The following is a 23,959-nucleotide window of genomic DNA, read 5'->3' as shown; positions in this document are numbered from 1 at the left end:
ACCTTTCAGTTCTTGTCTTGTTCCTCTTTTACCGAGACACTTTCGCCGTTACAATCCAGACATGACTAATCTCTCTCTCCTCTAAATAAATCTAACTCATGTGTGTGTGTGTGTGTGTGTGTGTGTCACGACCTCACATGCTCTCTGTGTCACCTCTTCACCTACTAACTGTCTGTGTCTCGTCCTCAAATGCTCTTTCTCAATTCACCTGTTGCACTTCTGACCTTTTACCAGAACAGAGGCTCATCCTTATGTGTTACAACCTAACTGAGACTATGTATATGTCATCTACTAAATAAATGTTTTAACCAAGAACCTCTACTAAAAGCTTAATATAAAATGACCTGATATAAATGTTTTGTAAGCATGTACGCAGTTTTAACCTTCTATAGCTCCAAGTCACTTGCACAATAGATTGTCCGGACATCGCGCCGAACAAAGCTTACAACCTCCAATTAATTGACCGAGCGCCAACTCTTTAATAAGCACAGATATGCAATATGTATAAAATAGTTATAACTGCACCTGAAATACAAGGTTAACATAATAACTGTATGCATAACATCTTAAGGCCTTCTTAAAGCTATCTGTTACATTGTTAAAGCCTCGTCTTAGCCTGCTGCTCAAAATAACTTTCACTTCTGCAAACTCTCTGCAAGCCTGTTTCCTGTCAGCCTGTGACTTAGCCTTTCTGAAAGACACACACACTGTTCAACCTCTGAATGCAATATAAACTCCAGATTATATTATTAATGCAATGGTGATGATGATTATTCTTTAACAATAGCAGTAAAATAATTTCCCTGCTCCACAATAGCCTGTACATAGCTTGTACTCACTACAGCCTGTACATACTTATAGTTATAGAATATTCACAACATACTTCATACCGTGTACATTATAACATACCATAATAGACCCATTTCTGTAATGTACTCACATATCTATACTATTGCTAATATATATTGTAATATATCTATATCACTAAAGCACTTCTGGATGGATGCAAACTGCATTTCGTTGCCCTGTACCTGTGCATGTGCAATGACAATAAAGTTGAATTCTATTCTATTATATTCTATTCTTAGTTCCTGTCTGACTGTCTTGTGTCTCCTCTGCAGGGAGAGTTCAGGTCCAGCATCAAACAGGGGACATCAGGAACAGAAGCAGCTCCATTGATCCGACTCCTCTGATGGCTGATCAATCAGTTTGATCTGTGTGTTCTTTGATTATTGATCAGTGATGTCAGAGTGGAGTCAGTGTGATGTTGTTGTTGTGTGTTTGAGACTTTTAGTGTCCATGAAGGTCTCTGCTGCCGTAGATCCTCTGAACTGTGACAGAGGTCTCACTCTGGAGGAAACTCTCAGCACTTTCCAGCAGCTCCTCCATCATGGAGGACGTTCCCTCACTGTAACAGGTGGAGGAGAGAGGAGAGGAAGCACAGGTGGATCCTCTGAGGAAGAGGAGCATCCTACAAACCACATGATCACATCAACACAGTCGTTATCTATAAAGTCAAATTGTTGGGTTTTCAGAATCAGAAAGTTGCCTTTTACCTCTTATGTCACCATAGTAACTGACTGAAAACATCAATTTCTGTTGTTATTATTATTATTTATATCTTTTGTTATTTTCAAACATGTAAATAATTATGATCCAGAGAAGTCTGAAGTGAACTAAACACAAACATGTGTGTTACGAAAAACAAAGAGAAAAGTTTATGTCTCTTATTTATTATTTATTTTGGTCAAACTTGCTTCGGAGGCTGACAGCAGCAGCAACTACTTTTTCTCTCGTAGTCGTGGCTTTTATGGTGGTGCTGTTGTTTATTTCATGCAGTTTGGTACATCCAAATCGTGGGATGTGGATAAAAGAATGAATGTATTTCATCAGTTTCATGGTGTTATAGTGTGATGATATCTGTGCTTCTTTATGTGCTATGGAGCTTTTGTTTTCTCCTCATACTGACTCCCTTTTGGGGGATCATTATGAGTCGAAATTCAAGATTTGTCAAGATTATAAAAGTCTCTGTATCCAGGCCCTACAAATGCATACACGCATCAATATTACCTTCAGACACAATGAAATTATTTTCATTAAAACTCCTGTTTTGCGGATTCATTTGCAGTGTTTTGTTTTTGTATAAATTAAAAGTTATATTAAAATGTTAAACAGAAATAAGAATGCCTGCATTTGTAACAGAACAAATACACAGCATTAGGCAATTATAAGGCTTCTCATAAAAAAACACAATGCAAAAGGGTTTATCAACACACAAAGCACTCGTATTTGCCAGGTAAGACTAAAATATGAGGCCACGAATGATAATAAAGAGCCATTGGGAGACAAAAGAGCCGGTGTTCCAGATTTGCTCGTCTTTGGGAGCCGTGGGACAGCTCTCAGAAAACAGGCGAGCTTCTCATCACTAACACATATGCCGGTGTTGTGCCAAAAAGTGATTGTCTGCCAGAAACTGATTGCCGTCCGCGGGAGCGCGCGCAGCTGCTTAAAGCTGCAGCGCCCGTATTACTTGCGTTGCCAGCTACTTCCGTGCAACTGATATAACGTGGGGGGAACCCAAACACATTTATGCCTTTGTTATTAGGCAAAGGTATGCATTTATGGAGCTTTAACGTTTCTTGAAACCGAATTATGACGCTATCAGAAGGTTGCTTTCAGTGTGTAGCGCAGTCACGAATGACTACACGGAATAATTAATGCCTACAGGTTTAGTATGTCTACTCTCGTTGTTCATATTTGTTATAAGACTGTCGAATAGTAGTTAAAACAATAAAGACCTATTGTGCCAGTATCACCATGACTCTTTCTTGTTTGTGCAGAATAACGACTGAGAACATGGCATTTTAGCGCTACCAAAAAGCGATTGTGGCCTATAACTTGTGATATATTATATCCCAAAAACTCTTCAAGAACTGCTGAATAACTTGTACAGGAACAATAAAACAATAAATAAAACTGACAATATGCCATTTTCAAGCTGCCAAAAAGTGATTGTGGCCTATAAATTGTCACTGAAACAATATTTCTGCTTCAAACTTGTTGGGTATCATCCAAAAGGATGATATGTGGCACATCATATCCCAAACAGTCTCTAAGAAATGCTGAATAACTTTTAAAGGATCATTAATACCTATAATGTGCCATTTTAAGCCTGCCAAAAAGTGATTGCCACCTAAATCTTGTCACTGAAACAATGTTTCTGCTTCAAACTTGGTGGATGTCATTCAGAAGGGTCCTATGTGACATATTATATCTCAAACACTATCCAAGAGCTGCTGAATAACTTTTAAAAGAACATTAATACCGATAATATGTCATTTTCAACCTGTGCATAAAACGTCAAATTTCAAAAATGTTGTAATTTAAAAATAACCCAAAAAAAGGATAATGGCCAAATGGAAACAGGTGGAAGGAGATCTGCTTAAACACATTAGGAACACCAAGTAATAGGAAAGACAAAACAAACGGTAATAAAAATGTCATTCCAATACAGCAATTATTAATTGAAACGAAAACCAAAAACAAATAACAATTAAATCCAATTAAAGAAGAAACCACCAGTTAAAATAAACTAACAAATAGACCAGAAACAGGGGGTATAGCGGAAGCTCAACACCAATTAACCATGGAACAACAATATTAATTCTTTGCATATAGTAACTATGGTAACATGTTAGGAAACACAAAATAATTGAATAATCCTACAAACAAATTGCAATCAAAGCTGAACTCTAATGTTGTGAACAACACAGAAACACACACAGCAACACAAACATAAATTAATGAATTACTAAACAAATAAACAACCAATAAATATTATAGGAGACAACGATACAAAACAAGAAACATTTCAAAAACGTTGAAAAATTGACAGCAACCCTCTGACCAGCATGCTTCACAAACAAATGGGTTTTTTTTGGTCTTGCAGGGCTTCTTGGCACAGCTCCTGTGGTACCACCGTGGGTAAATCTTGCAGCCAGTATGAATTAGACAAAACAAGGTAACATGAATATTTTGTTAAAAGTGTTATACAAATAAGTATGTAAATAACAATCTTGCAAAATACTCAGTCCACCATTCATTACAACTTCTGAATGACATGCAGCAAGTTTGAAGCAGAAATAGTATTTCATTAACAAGATATAGGCCACAATCGCTTTTTGGCAGGTTGAAAATGACATATTATTATATTAATGTTCTTTTAAAAGTTTTTCAGCAGTTCTTGGAGAGTATTTGAGATATAATGTGTCACATAGGACCCTTCTGAATGACATCCACCAAGTTTGAAGCAGAAATATTGTTTCAGTGACAAGTTATAGGCCACAATCACTTTTTGGCAGCTTGAAAATGGCATATTGTCAGTTTTATTGTTCCTGTACAAGTTATTCAGCAGCTCTTGGAGGCTGTTTGGGATATAATATATCACATGTAACCCTTCTGGAATATATCCAACAAGTTTGAAGCCGAAATATTGTTTCAGTGACAAGTTATAGGCCACAATCACTTTTTGGTAGCGCTAAAATGCCATGTTCTCAGTCGTTATTCTGCACAAACAAGAAAGAGTCATGGTGATACTGGCACAATAGGTCTTTATTGTTTTAACTACTATTCGACAGTCTTATAACAAATATGAACAACGAGAGTAGACATACTAAACCTGTAGGCATTAATTATTCCATCGTGATGCGTGTAGTCATTCGTGACTGCGCTACACACTGAAAGCAACCTTCTGATAAGCGCCATAATTCGGTTACAAGAAACGTTAAAGCTCCATAAATGCATACCTTTGCCTAATAACGAAGGCATAAATGTGTTTGGGTTTTTCCCCCCCACGTTAAGTAATCCGGGCGCTGCAGCTTTAAGCAGCTGTGCGCGCTCCCGCGGACGGCAATCAGTTTCTGGCAGACAATCACTTTTTGGCACAACACCTGTTAACGTAATAACCAGTTGATCTGGGGGACAGGACACCGGGAGTTTCCGTGAAACCGAAAGTAAACAGTTGATATGTTAATAACGAGTGTTACGCCCTCCATTGTCTTTTATCGACGGTTCCCAATATTTGTATGAGACACAAATCGCAAATATTAAGAGCAACAGTGAGAAGTGTTTGGATTTGTGCAGGTTGCGGTTTCTTGCAGGAGGTTGAAGATGCTGCTGTTTCTCCTGCTCCTTATTAGCGGTAAGAAACTCTGTAAACAATGTTTATCTTGCACTCAGACCGAAGTTTGCTCATTATCGCAAAGGTAGATACGCGCAGTGCGTGAGATTACCGATTTAATGATGTGTGGCTTTATTTACAAAAGAGTAAGGGATGGTGTGAGAAAGTCTGGACCGACAGACTCAGTGCTTTGTGTTGGAAGTTTGAGCCTGGGGGAAGCTAGCCCGGTGACGCAGGTCATGGCTGCAGGTCTGAGATAAAAGGCTTTGATCAGATAACCCTCTACATAACAAAACCACCATCATTCTCAGGAGAAGGAACAGGCACTGGAGTGGTCACCTATATCTGTTACTGTTCACAAAGTGTGACTCACTGGGATATCACCAGTTAAACTTGAAAGTTGTTTTCGTTCTAAAAACTGTGCGGATGGCGGATTGTTTATTTCCTGGTTAATCTCGCATACTCCGATCCGGTCACCGGAACTTTTCCCCTCTAAAAGCTGGTTTTGATTTCACCAGGAATAAGTCTGTTTATTTCTTATCTTTTTTTAATTCCCGTGTTACATACCAGTGTTTTACAGTAAATGTTACTTTCTATTCCAAATGAAAGTAAAAGTAATGCTTATCATAAAGACTGCTACATAAGAATAGTGTTATGGCCCGTCTAGGCGCGGCCAGACCACGTCTGCAACATAAAGGGTGATCCATCCCCGTCCAACCACAAGCAGCACGTCACACACTTAATACTTTGTGACAGTGATTTATTTACAATAAGTGCAGTTAAACAAAGGAAGGGAGCATATCATAACTTCAGGGTGAACCCAAGGCCAAAACAACAAACAAAGGGTAACCTATCTCAGGAATAAACACAACTTACCTACTCAAAAGAGCTAAACCAAACGACAATCACTTTCCTCCCTGCCTAACAAAAACAGGAGAAAACTGATCAAACAAAAAGGCGGTCCACCCCTACATGCTCTTACATTAACATAATATAGTGACACAGTGAACGGTCTGCCGGTTGGGTTGGGCCGGGGATGAATGAATTGGCAGTCCCTGGCGCTCTCTTCTTATCCGCTGCCTCCCAGTCCTCAGCCAATCGGTGTGAGCCATCCACCCTGGATGCACCAATCCCGGAGGAGCACCTGGACACTCAAATTTACATATGATTACGATCAGTTGTAACAATAGACATAAATAATGAAATCGGGATAAACTTTAAAAGCAGCAGTGTGACGTTTAGGGTTCAGCTGCAGGTTTAACAACTGTTCAAACCTATCAGGTTTTGGCAGGAACTGGGAAACACACTGTTTATGAGTCATTTATAGTCATTGCAATGATTTGTGTCTCAGTCAGGTTTGTTCTCATGAATGATGGTGTGTGAATTGTGGTACAACATTATCTCGCCTCCTTTCATAAAGAATGCACCAGTGTCTGCTATACTGAATTAAGTAATAAAATAAACGTTTTAGTATTTAGAGGACTGTCATCTTATGTGAGGGGCACAATGTTCAAGTGCAAGCAAACAAGAAAACACCCAGAAATATTTCTGAAAATTTAGTTTCGTTTAGTTTTTAAAAAATGTAAAATACTGTATAACAAGAAAAAACTGCAAATGTAAATGCATTATTTTTTCACTCTTAACGTACTGAAGCATTTTAATTGAACTACCAAATAAACAAATTGGTACTCTCTTTTTGCCATTGTCTGGCCAGAAAGAGATCTATTTATTATAAAATACATTTATTCATAGATTTTTAAAAATAAAATAAAGATATATTTATAACTATTTCTTTATTTATAAATACATCTATACATAAATGTATTTATAAAATACATTTATTCATATATTCACATATATATAATGCAGATATATTTTTTAATATATCTTTATTTTAGAAAGCACTTTAAAACAACCACAGCTTACGCAAAGTGTTTTACATTGGAAGTAAATAATAAAATTACATAATGTGTAAATAATAGCCAAATGAAAGTAAATTAATTAGTGTCTCTTGTTATTAAATCAGCTATTAAGTCTCACTGAGGTCAAAAGCCAAAGAATAAAGTTGGGTTTTAAGACGTGTTTTAAAAGTGGACAGTGAAGGGGCCGCTTTAACGTGCAAGGGCAAGTTATTCCATAATTTAGGAGCGACGATAAAAACGGCACTGTCCCCTCTGAGCTTCCTCCTGGATCTCGGTACTTCCAGGAGCAGGTGGTCAGCTGACCTAAGAGACTGATTCACAGATCAAATTTCCTTTGAAAATGTCATTTCTTGGTGTAGATATCACAACAGGACATCTGAAAACACAATAACATGGGAAGTTTTAAATGAATTATGAAAACTATGTAGTGGTGTGGAGTGAGCACACGTTAACAATCCATTAAAATTGGTTCTTTAAGGTCAACTTAATCATTCATTGCTCTAAAATTGACAAAAAAAAATAGTATGACTTAAAATCTATGATTTCTACAATAACATGTCAAAGTTTACCTTTGAATTCTCTTTTAAAGGTCAATATATTGATCTGAAGGCAACAGTGATAATAATGTTGTATAGAGATCTTTACAGTTGCAGCGTTTGGTTGTATGCATATGGGAAATTATATATTGGAATTCTAAATATCACATTACTTTGAACTTCAGACCTCTTCTTCAAGGTCAGATTTTCATAAAATGTATTTTTTTTCATTAAATCCTTGCTTAAAATTCTGCTGTCTTTGTTTTGTTTTGGCAACATAAAGGAAATGAGACTGGCATATAGGGATTATAAATATCACAAAAGTGTCGGTGAACATGTGACAATCAGTCCTTGTACAGGATGGACCTTTTATTACTAACAACTGACTGAAGCCTTTGAATGTTTCATGTTAGCTGCTCATGATTGAAGGCGTGGTATATTTCTGACTTTAAAGTGTCTGGCAGAACTGTAAAAAAAAGTAAAACATAGGTGTGCATTCAAATGTACAGATTAAATTAATTACCACTGTCTTTTGCCTCACCAAACTTACTTTTAAGTTGTTTGAGGTCAAATAACAAAATCATCTAAGTTTATACAAACAAATTACACAAAAGTCTAACTGACCATTTACATTTACTAGATCTTACAATAAATACATATGTTCAGTCATTATTTATTCACTGATTACATTACCTTTACAGTAACTTTACCAAGCACAGGTACCCATTTCACTCTGTTAAACAAGCTGATTAAAGATTTTTTCAGTCTTACTGAGTAAATTTAGATTTCATAGACAGATTAACTGTAAATAGTTCTCTCTCTGGTCCCTGAAATTTACCATTTGGACACAGACACAAACCCAAAGCATGCAGTTAACCGTGGTTTCTGTTTGTGTGTCCTCACAGGTTCCCAGCATGCCCTGGCTGAGGTGGTGGAAGTGTATAAGGAGGCAATGTCCGTCTTGGTGCCCTGCCAGTACTTGGGTATTCTTCCTGAGAAGAATCCCACAGTGATGTGGACTCGTAACGATCTTGATCCCAAATGTGTTCATCTGCGACTAGAAGAAGGAGATGATCTCAAAATGCAAAACCAGCGTTACAGGGGGCGCACATCAATGACGTCTGATGCTCTGGAAACTGCAGACTTCAGCCTCACCATCAGAAGACTAGAACTGAGCGACAGCGGCATCTACACCTGTTCCGTCAGTGATGGAAGAGAAGAACTGGGACAGAGAAACATAGAGCTGAAGGTCAAAGGTCAGAAAGTAACTGCAACTGATTAGTAAAAAACCCTATACTGGGTAAATGATACAATCTGATTTAGTTCATTTATATTTATTTTTATTTTCTTAAAAAAGGGTATCAAGTGTTTGTGGCCGGTCTGGCCTGACACTCAGATTGCCGTGTTCTCTGTGTTGTGTTATGTGTAGGATGAGAGGAGTCAACTCTTGCTTTCTCAGCTGTTCACATAAAAACAAATTCAGCAGAGCAACTTCATATGACTGGGCTTCTGCATGCACACCTTTAAGAAAGGGAGAAGAATAGCGGACCACATGAGAAACCACCTGCACGCTCCTATGACCAAACCTTAGTTCGGCAAATTAGCATGTTACAGTAAAGTGCTGTACGCGACAGGGAAACAACAACACACTAAGAACATCCAACAACACTGTGAGACAAAATGCATAAGCAGAACAATGTCTAAGGAGCTTGGAAAGAAAAGCGTCTGGGCTTCTTTAAGTTTCTTGAAGACATTTCACCTCTCATCTGAGAAGCTTCTTCAGTTCTAAGGTCAAATGGTGGCGAGTCAAGATCTCCTGGGTCTAGGGATGGATTGCCCCTCCTGGTACCAGGACCTGGGGCATAGAGTATGTTTGGGGAGTGTGATTGTGTGTACAGTGTTAATTTCTGTTTGTCCCCACTTTGGGTGAATGCTAAGAATTTGTATGTGTGTGCATGAGGGTGGGAATAGATGTTTGTGTCTGTGTGTGCCTCTTTGTCTATGTTTATATGTCTGGATGGTTCTTAGACTCAACTTCTCTGAGTATATCAAAGGCCCCCCTGGTTTGGGGGCCTATCTCCCGCCATCACACTCCCTGCCATTGGCTGATGTCATCAACTGTTTGTGCATTGGTGGTCTCAGCATACATGCTGGGCTCTCAGGTATGGTAAATGGTAAATGGCCTGTATTTATATAGCGCTTTACTAGTCCCTAAGGACCCCAAAGCGCTTTACATATCCAGTCATCCACCCATTCACACACACATTCACACACTGGTGATGGCAGCTACATTGTAGCCACAGCCACCCTGGGGCGCACTGACAGAGGCGAGGCTGCCGGACACTGGCGCCACCGGGCCCTCTGACCACCACCAGTAGGCAACGGGTGAAGTGTCTTGCCCAAGGACACAACGACCAAGACTGTCCAAGCCGGGGCTCGAACCGGCAACCTTCCGATTACAAGGCGAACGCCCAACTCTTGAGCCACGATCGTATGTACTAGCTCACTGGCTTGGCGGGGCCTGGTTGGTGCACTTGGCTCGGTCAGGCCTCTTCCGGGGAGCCCTTGGACCTTGGCCTATGGGCCGGAGGCTCGGTCCGGTCTGGCACAGCTGGCTGCTGGCAGAGACTATGGGCTTCTGCACCATGACTGCTGGGTGACCCCCCATCTGGAGCTCTCCTCAGCTGCTTCCAGTATGGTGGCATAGCTGCGCCTCTGGTGGTCCTCCTTGGGCTCTTGTCCTCTGGGGGACCTCTACATGTCTGGAGCCTCGATCTCCTCCATGCCTGCTTCATGGGCTGGGGGGCAGGGCTATGGCTCCTGACCCCTACCATTAGACACTGACATGGTTGTTGCTGTAGTTTCTCTACTGTCATTTTTGTTTTTGTTTGTGTCCCAGAGTCATGTCCAGTCTAATTGTAATAACTTAAAAAAATAAAGATTGAATAAACTATGACAATTAAGTGGACCAGTATAGCAAAAAGGTCTACTGTGGAAAGTAAATCTGTTGGGCATTTTTCTTGACATTCAGACAATAATTTTGATTGCTACAATGCCAGATAGGACAGGGAATGTTTTATATATGTGTGTGTGTTTGTGTATGTATATATATACACACACATACTGGGCTCTAGAGTGCAACCAATTTGGTCAGAGCCATCGACCTCTGAATGCTGAAAAAGCACAGTGTATCCAGAAAACATATTATATACGGTGATAAATGCACTGTCCAAGTGTCCCCTGTCCCCAATGCCTTTCAGCGGCAGGCAGCAGCAAACAGGTCATCAGAGAAGGCTGATGTGATGATTAAGTTTAATATTATCTACAATATTGCCAAAGAGTGCCAAAGCACTTTAAGCACAAGCACAAGATTGTTAATGAATGCAAATCATTAGGTAACGGCCAAGCAGAAAAAAGGTCATTGTTTATTTTGCTGATTATTTTCACTGTTGATTGGATAGTCCGTCACACTGAATTACCGGTGGGATTTTCCACTCTGCTTTCATTAAGGATGTTCCACCATGCAGATACTTTTGGGTTGCTTCTTTCAGTTAGAAATGGACAACTGGAATACGCCCTTTGTCACAGGTCAATGATTAAAATATTTATATAAATGCTTCTACAGCTACTATTTTGCTGTATTGCCCTCTCAGACCAAGAGGTGGAGATAAAAGTGGAGGAAGGGTCACACTCAGTCATCCTGCCCTGCAAAACAACACCTGACCTGCCTGATGACACGAGAGTGGAATGGACTCATTTGGATGTAGAACTCATGACGGTCCATGTGTATCCAAACAGAAGTGAGAACCTTAAGAAACAGGACGACCTTTACTGTGGTCGCACAAAGATGAACAAAGACCTGCTGAAAACTGGGGATGTCAGTCTGACCCTGAAACACCCCACAGAGAGAGACAGTGGAGGATACATCTGCACCGTCTACAGGGACAAAGACATCCTGAGACAGAAAGTAGTGCTGCAGGTCAAAGGTCAGTGATACAAAAGGTCAGAGTATAGATGCAAATGAGAAAGTAGAGGTGATTTTCTTTTCCTCTCCACAGAACCATTTCCATCCTGGGCCATAGCTCTGATGATTCTTCTGGTTCTTCTTGTTTCTGGAGGTCTTCTATTTCATTTGCGACACTATTTCATGTCAGGTGAGTGTCTCCTCCTACACTACCCATAATGCCGATGGTCAGCAGGTGTCCTCTGGTGGCTCCTTGACTGCGGCTCACACAAACTTGTTCCAGGAGCTGAAAGAGTTGAGAGTTACAAACAGCTGATACAGAGAGCTGAAGAGAAACTTCCAGGTTTGTTCCAGAAGTCAGAAAACCTCCTTCAGACTCAGTCATTGATCAGTGAAACAGCTCCACAACATGACTTTACTAAACAGTGTGTGTGCTTCACTGCATTGATCTGACACAGAGGCTGCATGTGGACAAGCTGTTCTTCTTCTGTGGTGGTAAACAGCAGCTGACATGGAAACATGTCCTGACAGTAAATGTTGCAGCAGCTTCAGTAAATGTTCCTCCTTGAGTTGTGCTCAGTCATGTGGTGGAGAGCTTCAGATGTTCAGACACATGAGATCTTCATGGTTTCTGTGCTGATGTGTGTGAGACATGGCCGACTGTGGAGGCTCAGTCTGTCTGTTCTTCTTCATCCAACATGTCTGCAGCACTTTACAGGACGCTGCAGACGAGTTACCAAAGAACGAGTCAGGAATACATCAGGAACAAACTGAGACACAATCTGACTGAGACTAGAAGACAAGGAGGGGACAGGGAGGTCATGTGACCATCACAGCTGCTGCTGACGTCATTATGTTGTGCTTTGTCCTCTCAGTTTACCAGGTGGTGGTAGATTCAGGGGTGGAGTCTGTCCAGCTGCCCTGCAAAATCATTCTTCCCCCAACTAACAATGCTAAAGTGGAGTGGCAGAACAGAAACAACAGGAAGGTCCACGTCTATGAGAACGGCTCTGATCAGCCTGGAGAACAGGACGAGGTTTATAGAGACCGAACAAAGATGAAGAGAAACTTACTGGAACCTGGAGACTTCAGTCTGATCCTGAAATACCCCACAGACAGAGACACAAACACCTACACCTGCACCGTCTACAACAGGTTACGAAGAAGCCCAGTGAGGAAAGATGTCGAGCTGATAGTCAGAGGTCAGTGATGTTGATACAGATCAAAGGTCAGAGCACTACTTTGTTTTTATTTTGCATTTCATATGATACCCAGTTGTGAACTTTTTCAGATAGATTTCTATCCATAATTCATGGCGACTGCTGGGGAACTTCCCATCATGCACTGAGCATATCTTTTTCTCTCTTCACTCTCCATGTTTTCCAACACCACTTGCATTAATTATTAATAATCACAAAACTCTTTTACTTTCACACAGTGGGTCTTCAGTGCTGTCTTCCTGCACTCACTGCCAACCTGTCATAACTGCACCTCTGTGAGACTGGTTCTGTTGGAAGAACGTCCTGTTAAAAGGAAGTTTCTCCTTGCCAATGTCACCAACTGGTTGCTCATAGGGAACCTGATTTGGTGGTCCCTCTCCAGGGCATCTGGACTCTATTGATGATCAATGAAAATTAATACTGAGTTAAGTCAGTTATTGAACTGACATCAGTTTCAGTTATTACTGGGAGGAACTCTGTTATATATCTTGGAGTCCAAATTACTAAAGAGACTTTCTTTACATGCTGATAATTAATTTGCAATCATGGGATGCTGAATCATTTCTGATGGAAATACATTTAAGCATATGTGGATCTAAATGGCTATGACAGTGATGGGTTAATTTTCATAGATTTCAGCTCTCCTAACTACACCTATTTGTAATTTCATCTCATCACATTTTTTTCACATATTTGGCCTGAAGGGAGAAGAAAAAGGCCTGACAGGGCAAAATGGTTAAATAACAAACTTTAATTTAAAAGGTCTCCACACAAGGAGAGGGCAACACACAACCCTGCACTACTGACTACCAGCAGCAAACTCCAAACTGCTCCCAATATGAGAAACTGTCTAAACACATCACCGAGGTGCTCCATTCTTTGGGCTGGGTCTCCAACAACCCTTGAAAGTAGATCTCAGCTAGCCTTTAAAATGTTTGAAGACTAATTGGTGAGAGAGAGCCAGGTCCAGAGTCGAGGAAAGGAGTGCCAGATGGGGGAAAAAATGCAAGAGAGAGAGAGTGGGAGCACCACACAGATACACCCACCTAGCCCCATAGTATGTAACAGAGCCAAATCAGGAACGTTCAGACTAATCAGGAGATAAAGGTTTGGATCTTAAACATTGATATCCTTACAGCTGAATATATTTATTAGTGAAACTGGTGCATTGTTTGGTTTGATCAGTTTAAAGTCTTTCAAGAAGATTCAGTGAGTTAAAAATCAGGGTTACCATATTAGCCATCTAGCCGTGTTATGCCATGTTGTTACTGCTTCTGATGTCATCATGTTGTGCTTTGCTGTCCTCTCAGTCCCCGAGGTTGTCAAAGTGGATTCAGGGGCGCATATTGTTGAGCTGCCCTGCAAAGCCAAAGTTCCCCTGCCTGAAGATGCAAAAGTGGAGTGGAAAGACAGTGATAATGACAAGGTTCACGTTTATCAGAACGGCTCTGACCAGCCTGATGAGCAGGACCTGATTTATAGAGACCGAACTAAGATGAATGAAGACCTGCTGAAAACTGGGGACATCAGCCTGACCCTGAAGTACCCCACAGACAATGACATAACAACCTACACCTGCACTGTCTATAACAGAAAGGGAACTGTCCTAATGAAGAAACAAGTGATGCTCAAGGTCAAAGGTCAGTGCACACTTAATAACAGAAGTTTGGTAAAAGTACATTTGTTGGACCTACATCTAGAAGCTACATTTACCTTGAAGGGTGTTGATCACGTACTTTGATTTAAAAATAAACAAAAACAAACAAACAAAAAAACAGAATGTCATATTAGCCCTGGAGGCCTAGAATTTACCACCCACACCCATTGCAGCAGCTCCCCTCTTGTTCAGTGCTTTTGGAATTATGACTGGGTTTAGTTTAGAGGCCTGGAGAGTAGTTTGTTAGTTTTAAAAGGCTAAAATAATCTGCAACAGCTATTTACTACGGAAGAGGATTAGGGACAGTGGGAAAAAAAACAAATTGGTGCATTTTTGTTCCCTTTTCCAGAATTCCGGAAAAGGGGGGGAAAAAAGACATGCCTGCTTTTTCCCCCAGTAGCTCTAATCTCTTCCGTAATTTATATTAATGTGGGTTGATACTCAAGTTTTTACCTTTACTGTTTCACAAAGGGTTAAAAAGGGAATGTCCATGTTTTAGACTCTTTGAATGAAGGATTTCATTAAAGAAGTTTAGCAGGAGCAAATCAAAAGCAGAATCAAACAACAATAATTCCAAAACCAAGTCACTTAATCACACTTATCTATTTAACCTACTCTGAGCTAATGTTGATTTTGTTATGATCTTTATTCTGTGCTAAGTTCTTTAAAGTTATATTCCAGTAGGAAACAATGCAGATGCAAATCCTCTTGAATTTATAATCCAACACGGTAAAAATGAGTAGAGAAAAAGTAAAAAATGCAAAGTGTTCTGTCTGTGGTTGTTCCTCCTGCTGTACTTGGTATATTTTATCATTGTGAACTCCTACAATCCAGTCACATGATTTCTTCTGCTCATTGCAAGAACTAGCCCCAAATTTTCCTCATGTGTTCATTTGCATCACTCCTCTCTCTCTCATCCTGTTTTTCTCTGAAAATCTAATCATTGTTGACATCATCACCTGATGTCTAGCCATACCTTATCATTCGTAATAACTTATAAACCAAACACTAGGCATTTTGTGCAGTATGACCTTTAAACAGTTGAGGAAACAGGACATGTGGAAGTTAAGGTACTGTACATGGCAGGTCTACAAAATGAACACTATCCGGAAGTAAAATCCTGAAGAACAGAAAATCCAGCAGGAATCTGGCAAAACACCTGAGAGATCCATGTGGACTTTCAGTTAATCCATCTACTGTTTGCCTGTAAGTCTGAAATGGCCCCACTGAACACTCGGTGGAGGCTCTGTTAAGGTTTTGGGCTGAAGTAGGCTGTATTACCTAACAATACATAAAGAGGCAACTACTTAAAGAGGTCTTGAAGCGACTGTTCTTGTAGTTTGGTGCAATAAATATAAATGAAACTGAATTGAATTTAATATTTGGTATGACCACTTTTAAAATCGAAAATAAGCTCGATTTACTTCATTGTAATTTCAAGTGACGTTTTAACTGTGTCAGAATTTTTAAAACTCAAAATCCTGGCAATCCTCCTGGCACTTAACAGCGTACACTATGTTACTCTGTGTCGGAGGACCTGATCCTTGGGGTGAATCAATTTTGGGCACAGTCTGTTTTGGAGTTTAAAAGCCACAGAGATGCAGTGTTTAGAAAAAATGTGTCTCAACTGCTCCGATACTCCTGACACGGGATCACGACAGGTTTTCGCTTGGGCAGCGGTTGTCCTTCTCGCCTGGAGCTTTCTTTAGGTGTCTTCCCATCTTTGACAAATGTCCAGCTGGAATAACCACATTTACTCAGGGCCTTCTTGATGTGCTGTTCTTCTGCTTCCCTGTACCACAGTTCAAGTGATCCGTGAATTTTGGTATGTCCAGAAATTTCAGTTTTCAGGCCCCTCTTCTGTGGAACCAGCTTCCAGTTTGGATTCAGGAGACAGACACTATCTCTACTTTTAAGATTAGGCTTCAAACTTTCCTTTTTGCTAAAGCATATAGTTAGGGCTGGACCAGGTGACCCTGAATCCTCCCTTAGTTATGCTGCAATAGATGTAGGCTGCCGGGGGATTCCCATGATGCACTGAGTGTTTCTTCTTCACTCACTATGTGTTAATAGAACTCTCTGCATTTAAACATACCTGTTATTAACAGTGTTGGTCAAGTTACTTGAAAAAAGTAATCAGTAACTAATTACTGATTACTTCCCCAAAAAAGTAATCCCGTTACTTTACTGATTACTTATTTTCAAAAGTAATCAATTACTTAGTTACATAGTTACTTTTTAAAAACACAATTTACAACCTGAATAGGTGATAAAGCGATAGGTCTTTCAGCCCAATTCTACTTTTTCTACATAATCCATCATACAAAATGTAATCAAATGGAAAAGTCCCTTTTTAAAATTTGTTTTATTAGTTTTAATCTTTTAACTTTATGCATCAAGCAAAAATTTAATTATATGAAACATTCTCTGACTTGAATAAATTAGTTTAACATTTAAACCTATTTTCTGCACATTCCAGCACATAAAATAAAATATTTTTTGTGTTTACACTCACTCTTTCAAATAGATGCAAGTAAAACACAGCAGAAAATAAATAAAGTCAAAGACTCAGCGGTCCTGTTGCTCTATTTTCACCTGTAAAGCAGGAGTAGAGTAGGCAGAGGTTTACCCTGGTGCAGGTGTGCCGCGGTCAGTTGAAGAATCCGCGAGTTTCTCTGTGAGTTTCCCATTACGTCGTAGCTACTCGGTGCTTGCTCGGAAGTTTAGGGTTTTTTTTCGCTGTAAAAAGAAGTTTTCTTCCCACGCACGATGGACGCTAATGTTTTTGTCACTTTTTATGGAAGCAAACTCAAAGTAAGGTCAGTACTTCCACACTTTAAACGCTGCACGCTCATACTCTCTCCCACAATCGATATGTGATCCACTGTTGATCTGCACACAGCTGTTGTCACTAACGGCGCACTTGCTTACGTCACTGTCGTGAAACATTCTCACAAAAAATCACGGTTTTAGTAACACAGTAACGCAGCGTTCCTACGGGAAAGTAACGGTAATCTAATTGCCGTTTTTGCATTAGTAATCCCTTACTTTACTCGTTACTTGAAAAAAGTAATCCGATTACAGTAATGCGTTACAAGTAACGCGTTACTCTGGTTATTAATGTCTTTCTTTCTTCCACAGCATGTCTTTATCCTGTTTCCGCCCCTCCCTGAGCCTGGTTCTGCCAGAGGTTTCTTCCTGTTAAAAGGGAGTTTTTCCTTCCCGCTGTTGCCAATGCGCTTGCTCATAGGGGGTCATATGATTGTTGGGTTTTTCTCTGTATGTATTATTGTAGGGTCTACCTTACAATATAAAGCACCTTGAGGCAACAGTTGTTGTTAAAATTTAATTGAATTCTTTCTATGATGAGAATGTACACATCCTGGACAGGGAGGAACGCTGGTTTGAGCGCAGAGTCAAGGAGGCTATTTATGTGAAAAGGGAAAGACCATCTCTGAATCGAGGAGGGGCCTAAGGGTACATCTTTTGCCATCTTACAATGCTGTGATTGCAGCCATTCCCCAAATCTCTGTGAATGGTACTCATAGTCTTTGCCAATCGTCATGATTATGCATATCAGGGATCATAAACTGACCTCCAGCCCATTGTTCCTTCAGTGATCTGGTTTCAGTCATTATGCAAATGTACTGTTTATAAGATTGGGGAAACCTGCAGTCAGCTGACACTTGGATTAGTTACAAAACATTTCTCCCACTGAAAATTCTACATCCAGATGAACAGAATCAACTTTTTGGGATATCCATAATATTTCCCTTTATCCAGGAAAAAACTGTGTTCAGTGCTGTTGCTGTCTAACCAGCTCATGTTGTTCTTTGATGTCCCCTCAGTTCACCAGAAAGAGGTGCATTCAGGAGAGGATTCTGTCGAGCTTCCCTTTAGTATCGAACCTGATCTGCCTGACGGAGCTAAAGTGGAGTGGACAGATAAGGACAACAGGAAGGTCCAGGTGTATCACAACACCTCTGACCTTAATGAATTACAGCATCGTTTTTACAGACACCGAACAGAGATGAATGAAGGTCTCATCAAAGCTGGAGATCTTACTTTAACACTAAAATACCCCACAGACTGGGACAGTGGCATCTACACCTGTACTGTCTACAACTGGTATAGAAAGATCCTGATGAAGAAACAAGTGGAGCTGAAAGTCAGAGGTCAGTGTCGTACATACAAATCAAAAAAGTCAAACATGACTTATGTCCTGTCTTCCTCCACTCACCCAAACTGGTCACGGCAGATGACCCTCGCCCCCACCCAATCACTCAATCAGCTCTAAAGCTGCTTTATCTTTTAGATTTCTGTCCTCTGTTATGTTCTACTGTGCTTCTGTACTCCAGCTTTCTCTACAACTGTGAAATCCTGCTGCTGCTGTCTCTGTCAGCTCATGTTGTGTTTGTTTTCCTCTCAGTCTGTCAGGTAGAGGTGGAGCAGGGGGCGGAGTCTGTCCAGCTGCCATTCAAAACCACAGAAAACCTGCCTGAAGATGCTAAAGTAGAGTGGAGACACTATGAACCATTCAGGACCGTTTATGTGTATCAAAACGGCTCTGACCAGCCTGACAAACAGGACCAAGTTTATGTGGACCAAATACAGATGAATGAAGACCTGCTGAAAACTGGAGACCTCAGTCTGACCCTGAAACAGCCCACAGAGAGAGACAGTGGAGAATACAGATGTGAAGTGGACAGCACACAGATCTACAGATACAAAACTGTGCTGCTCAAAGTCAAAGGTTTGTGTGTGTGTGTGTGTGTGTGTGTGTGTGTGTGTGTGTGTGTGTGTGTGTCTCTGACTGTGTTGTGTCTCCTCTGCAGGGAGAGTTCAGGTCCAGGATCAAACAGGGGACATCAGGAACAGAAGCAGCTCCATTGATCCGACTCCTCTGATGGCTGATCAATCAGTTTGATCTGTGTGTTCTTTGATTATTGATCAGTGATGTCAGAGTGGAGTCAGTGTGATGTTGTTGTTGTGTGTTTGAGACTTTTAGTGTCCATGAAGGTCTCTGCTGCCGTAGATCCTCTGAACTGTGACAGAGGTCTCACTCTGGAGGAAACTCTCAGCACTTTCATTTTATTTACAGCACTTGAGATTATTTATTTATTATTGATTATGTTTTGCATTTTTATGCCGATAGAGAGATTTTTTTTTAAAACTAACTTGGAAAAATACCCGTTTAAAAAAAATATCTGCAGCATCACATTAATGTAAACGTGCCTTCACTTCAGTCACAATCATGGTGTCAACGTATTAAAGTTGTTTGTCTCAAACTGACCTGTGACCAGCTTCACTCAGTGTGAGCTGTTGATTATTTCTCTTTGTTTATTAGTTGGATCTGCACACAGAGGTCAAGACTGATATTTTTTACATTTTGTATTTTTATAATGATAAACTGTGAAGTAAAAACTTTGCTCACAATCACAGTCTTCACCAGAGTAACATCAAAGCAGTAATCTTTGCCAAGTGTGCGCCATAGTAAATCCAGTTCACTGTGTATTTCTGCCTTACCCTTGTACATATTACCCCAGTCCCAAGTATACTTGTGTAGTTAATTCCCATGTGATCATTGTTATCACTGCCTACACTTAGTCACTGTTTCACTCCACCTGTATATAGCAACTGAACTCCACACCAGTGAGTATTCACGTTTTTCACTTTTTCACTAATAAATACCTGACACACACATCTGGTGCCCATGTTGTATCTGTTTTGGGTCTATACGGCTCACACCGTGACAAAGACTTCAACACTGCATCTAAATGCTGAAGTACTTTTTACTGACATTTACAGAAAGAACTGTTTGAAGAAACTTAATGTGCAGAGAGAAAATCTCCTGAACTCAACCTTTACTACAATCTCTGTGGACACGGGCAACTGGAGACCTGATGGTCCGACAGGCGTTCCTGTTATACTTCTTTATAATCTATGTGAAGTGCTTGGGTCAATGTGCAGTTGGTGTGTTTTGGTGTCCTTTTCCCTGTGGAGCCGTGTGCTCACGGTGTGATAAAGACATTTACTTCAGGTCTGAGTGGACCTGAGAGGCTGGTACAAGAGGCAGGATTTGAAGTTCAGTGAGGTTTTTTCAAGGTGTTGTGGAAACAACTGTTCTCTGGAAAACAGTGAAGCTCCATCAATCTGCAATCAGTGAGAGCCTCTGTAGCTTTATACACACAGTCCATAGTGAAAAACTACATATACAAATATTTCTATTTGATTCCTCCTTTTATTGATTTACTTTATATAAGATAGTTTCACTGTCATTTTTATCTCTTTTGTTTCTTGTTGCTGTCAGAGGATTTAACTCTGCTGGTGTTGCTGCTGCAAAAACGTCCGAGACCGCGACACCAGCTGCTGTTGTAGTCAAGAATTCATCTGTGAGCTGTGATGCTGATATCTGTTAAGTCTGACACTGGCTGTGAATACACGGTCACATAAACAGACATGATATTTTGTTTTCAACTGTGGAATATGAATATTGCACAATTCTTTGTAGACCAATGTTTTTGAGATATTCACACATACATACTTCTTCTGAACAATGACTTCAACCAATCAAACTAACAGTTATTAATATTACTGAACAAATATCGTTCCAAATGAATTTTTACATTTAAAAAGTTGTTTGTTTAACCTGTGAAACAAAAAAACTAAGAATAAAACATCTGTGAATCCAGCTTTTGGTTTTTCTTTCTCTTATCAGCACTTAAGGTTTAGGTGACGTCTCACTTAGTGTCTGTAGCCAAAAATCACATCTGAACAAAGACGATGCTGAACATTTCATTCATAGTTTCACTTTCTTTCAGCCTGAAGCTGCCTCACCCTCACAGCTGAATCTGAAGCTCCTGTCAGAGGTGGAGTTTAGCAACTAGTCCATATCATGATGGACAGATGGCACGTACACAGGCTGGCCAGACGATGCAATTCTTGGTGACATCAGTACCTTTGGAGGAAAGCTCCAAGTTTGTTCCATCTGTGTCTAAAATCTTGTGAATTATTCTTGTGATAGGGTGAATCTCTTCTCTTCATCTTCGTCTGACTCCTGAAATCAATAGTAACAGTACTCTCTTTCTGAGCTTTCTATCTCTAAGTCATCAGTTTTCTCCTTCTTTTACTGTCCCAGAAAATCTCCCATTCACTCTCATTCCCACAGATCCACTGTGGTTCTTCTTCTGGCTTCTTCTATCTCTTCTGTTTTGTTCTGAAATCTCATGTTGCTGTATCCACTTGTACTTTTTCTCTTTTTCTGGGATTCTTTGCACCTCACTGTAGTCTCTGACAACTGGTGAGTGATGGGATTTTCTCCATTCTACCACTGGCAGCATGTCCACTAAAGATAACGCTCCTGATGATAGAGTGCTAAAATTGTGTAACTTCAGTTCGCTGACAGAGCTGAATATAAATGTGGAGCCATAGATGTGGCCTCTACAGATGCTGGTCTGGCTTCAGTCACCTTGAGACTCTGACTTTGTGTTGGATGATGCTGCCTCTTCCTTTTAATCATCGTTTGACACACTGTTGCTATTATCACCAGAAGATCTCTCTTATTATCAGCTTTCCTTGGACCCCAACGTTTTCTTCCTCCTTCTTTCCATGCACAACCTGCCTCATTATGTTCCACTGACTCTGTAGGAAACATCACAGGTTCTTCATGCTATTTACAGCAGTTGAGATTATTTATTTATTATTGATTATGTTTTACATTTTTATGCTGATAGAGAGATTGTTTTTTAAACTAACTTGGAAAAATACCTGTTTTAAAGAATATCTGCAGCATCACATTAATGTAAGTGTGCCTTCACTTTAGTCATAAAACCTTTTCATAGTTCTAAAGTATTAAAGGTGTTTGTCTCAAACTGACCTGTGACCAGCTCCACTCAGTGTGAGCCGTTTACTGTTTCTCTTCATTTATTGGTTGGTCTGCACAGGGACTACAGATGAGGCCAAATCTGATATTTTTACATTTTTGTAATTTTATAAACTGTGAAATAAAAACTTTGTAAGGTTTCATTTGATCAGTGTTCTTCTTCTTCTGTGGTGTTTCTGATGCTTCTGATGTGTTTGGGGCTGAATGTGGGCTTCAGGAAAGTTTGATTTAAGACTTTTTAAACTTCATAACGTCACAGAGAATTAAAATTAGGACCAATTTAAAACGTTTGACAGAAACTTTGGCATGTATGTCTACGCTTTGTTTCTGTCCTTTGATTCACTAAATGCCTCAGAGCCTGCAGAAACAACATTAAAATGTGAATTTGTTTGCACACAGACAAAAACATCTTCCTCCTCTACACCGATTTAACAAGATAAATTGGATTAGAACAGTTTGTGCTGCATATAAAAATAAATAAATCCCACTACATTCACTGAAACCTCATCAGTTAAAACTAACATCTTATGTTTAATAATTGAGAGTTATATTTGCTTTTACTGAAGTCATTTTCTTTGTATAATAAGAATATTATCAGTGGTGCCTGGTGATGACCACACTGAGCTTTCCCCCATACTTACATAAATCATGTCCTGTTTTCCTGTGTGATCCTCGAGGCCTCAGAATAATCCTGCTGTGCAGCTCTCTGCTGTTGTCCTGTGAAAGCAGCAGATCCATAATGCAGACTTCTGTTTGTGTCGTTAGAAGCTCTGAATACTGGTTTATCACAGTCCACACGGAGCTGTTTAGAGTCCACTTCAGGAGTGACGGCTGCCACAGTGCCCTGCTTACCTGACCTCTGCTGGATTGTTGGTTCAGGCCACATAACACCAGGTTATCATGTCAGATCTTTATTTCACATGAACCCACAGAGACTTTAAATCAGCAGGAATCCAGATGAAGCCCTGAAACAGCAACATGACCTCAATGATGGGCAGCTAACTTGGTGTTGAGGAGTTTGCCTCAGGCCTCCTCTGCTCAGACGCCAGCATGCTGTCTCCAAACCAGGACAAAACATAGAAACCTGCCTGTGGCCGTGTATCCAGCGCTGGGCCACGGTATGTATGTAGTATGTGGGCAGGGTGAAATGTACTGTAGTACTCCTTTTCCCACTCCACAGGTTATCAGGTATGTTGGAGTTTCTCCACCTCAGTATCAGGCTCAAAGCTGCTGAATCCAAACTCCTCTCCTGTCATAAAGGCCACCTGGTGAATAATTCCTCATTTTGAACTTTAAAGATCAGCAAATATCTGAGCTCACAGTTTTCTCCCTCTCTTTTCACACATGCAGTGTTTCAGATATTTATAAATACAATCTTCTGAATATTAACTTCTGCTAATTAGGCTAAAAGTAAAGTGTGATGAAACTAAGTCTCTTTCATTTTAGTAAAAGAACACCAACAAACTTATCTGATAAGAGGAGGAGTGCAGTTTCCTCATACTTTCCATCCTGTTCATCCACTTTTCTGTTAGCCACGCCCCCACAGGTGAACCAGCAAATCACTGCCTCCGTTCTCACAAACGTCTGATCTGTGGCCGG

At 40.2% G+C, this 23,959-nt stretch overlaps 1 protein-coding gene across 3 annotated transcripts in view; it reads left to right on the top strand.

Annotated features, from left to right (window-relative positions):
- Nucleotides 1-23,959, top strand: part of LOC308405286 (butyrophilin-like protein 2) — a 78,031-nt gene that overhangs the window by 7,543 nt on the left and 46,529 nt on the right. The window contains exon 6 of one of the 3 annotated variants that reach the window (XM_080895805.1): nt 19,314-19,532. The exons of 1 other annotated variant lie outside the window; for it this stretch is intronic. In XM_080895805.1, the coding sequence (XP_080751931.1) occupies nt 19,314-19,405 (92 nt within the window). In that variant the 3' untranslated portion in view covers nt 19,406-19,532. Of the gene's footprint in view, nt 1-1,121; nt 2,112-19,313; nt 19,533-23,959 lie in introns of those variants that run through there. One more of the 3 variants, XM_080895806.1, reaches the window with a different exon arrangement.

Source organism: Rhamphochromis sp. 'chilingali' (assembly GCF_963969265.1).
Source record: "Rhamphochromis sp. 'chilingali' genome assembly, chromosome: 1".
In the NCBI taxonomy this organism is placed as follows: Eukaryota; Metazoa; Chordata; class Actinopteri; order Cichliformes; family Cichlidae; genus Rhamphochromis; species Rhamphochromis sp. 'chilingali'.
Note: the sequence above shows the minus strand (reverse complement) of the source record. Positions and strands in the feature narration are given on the sequence as shown.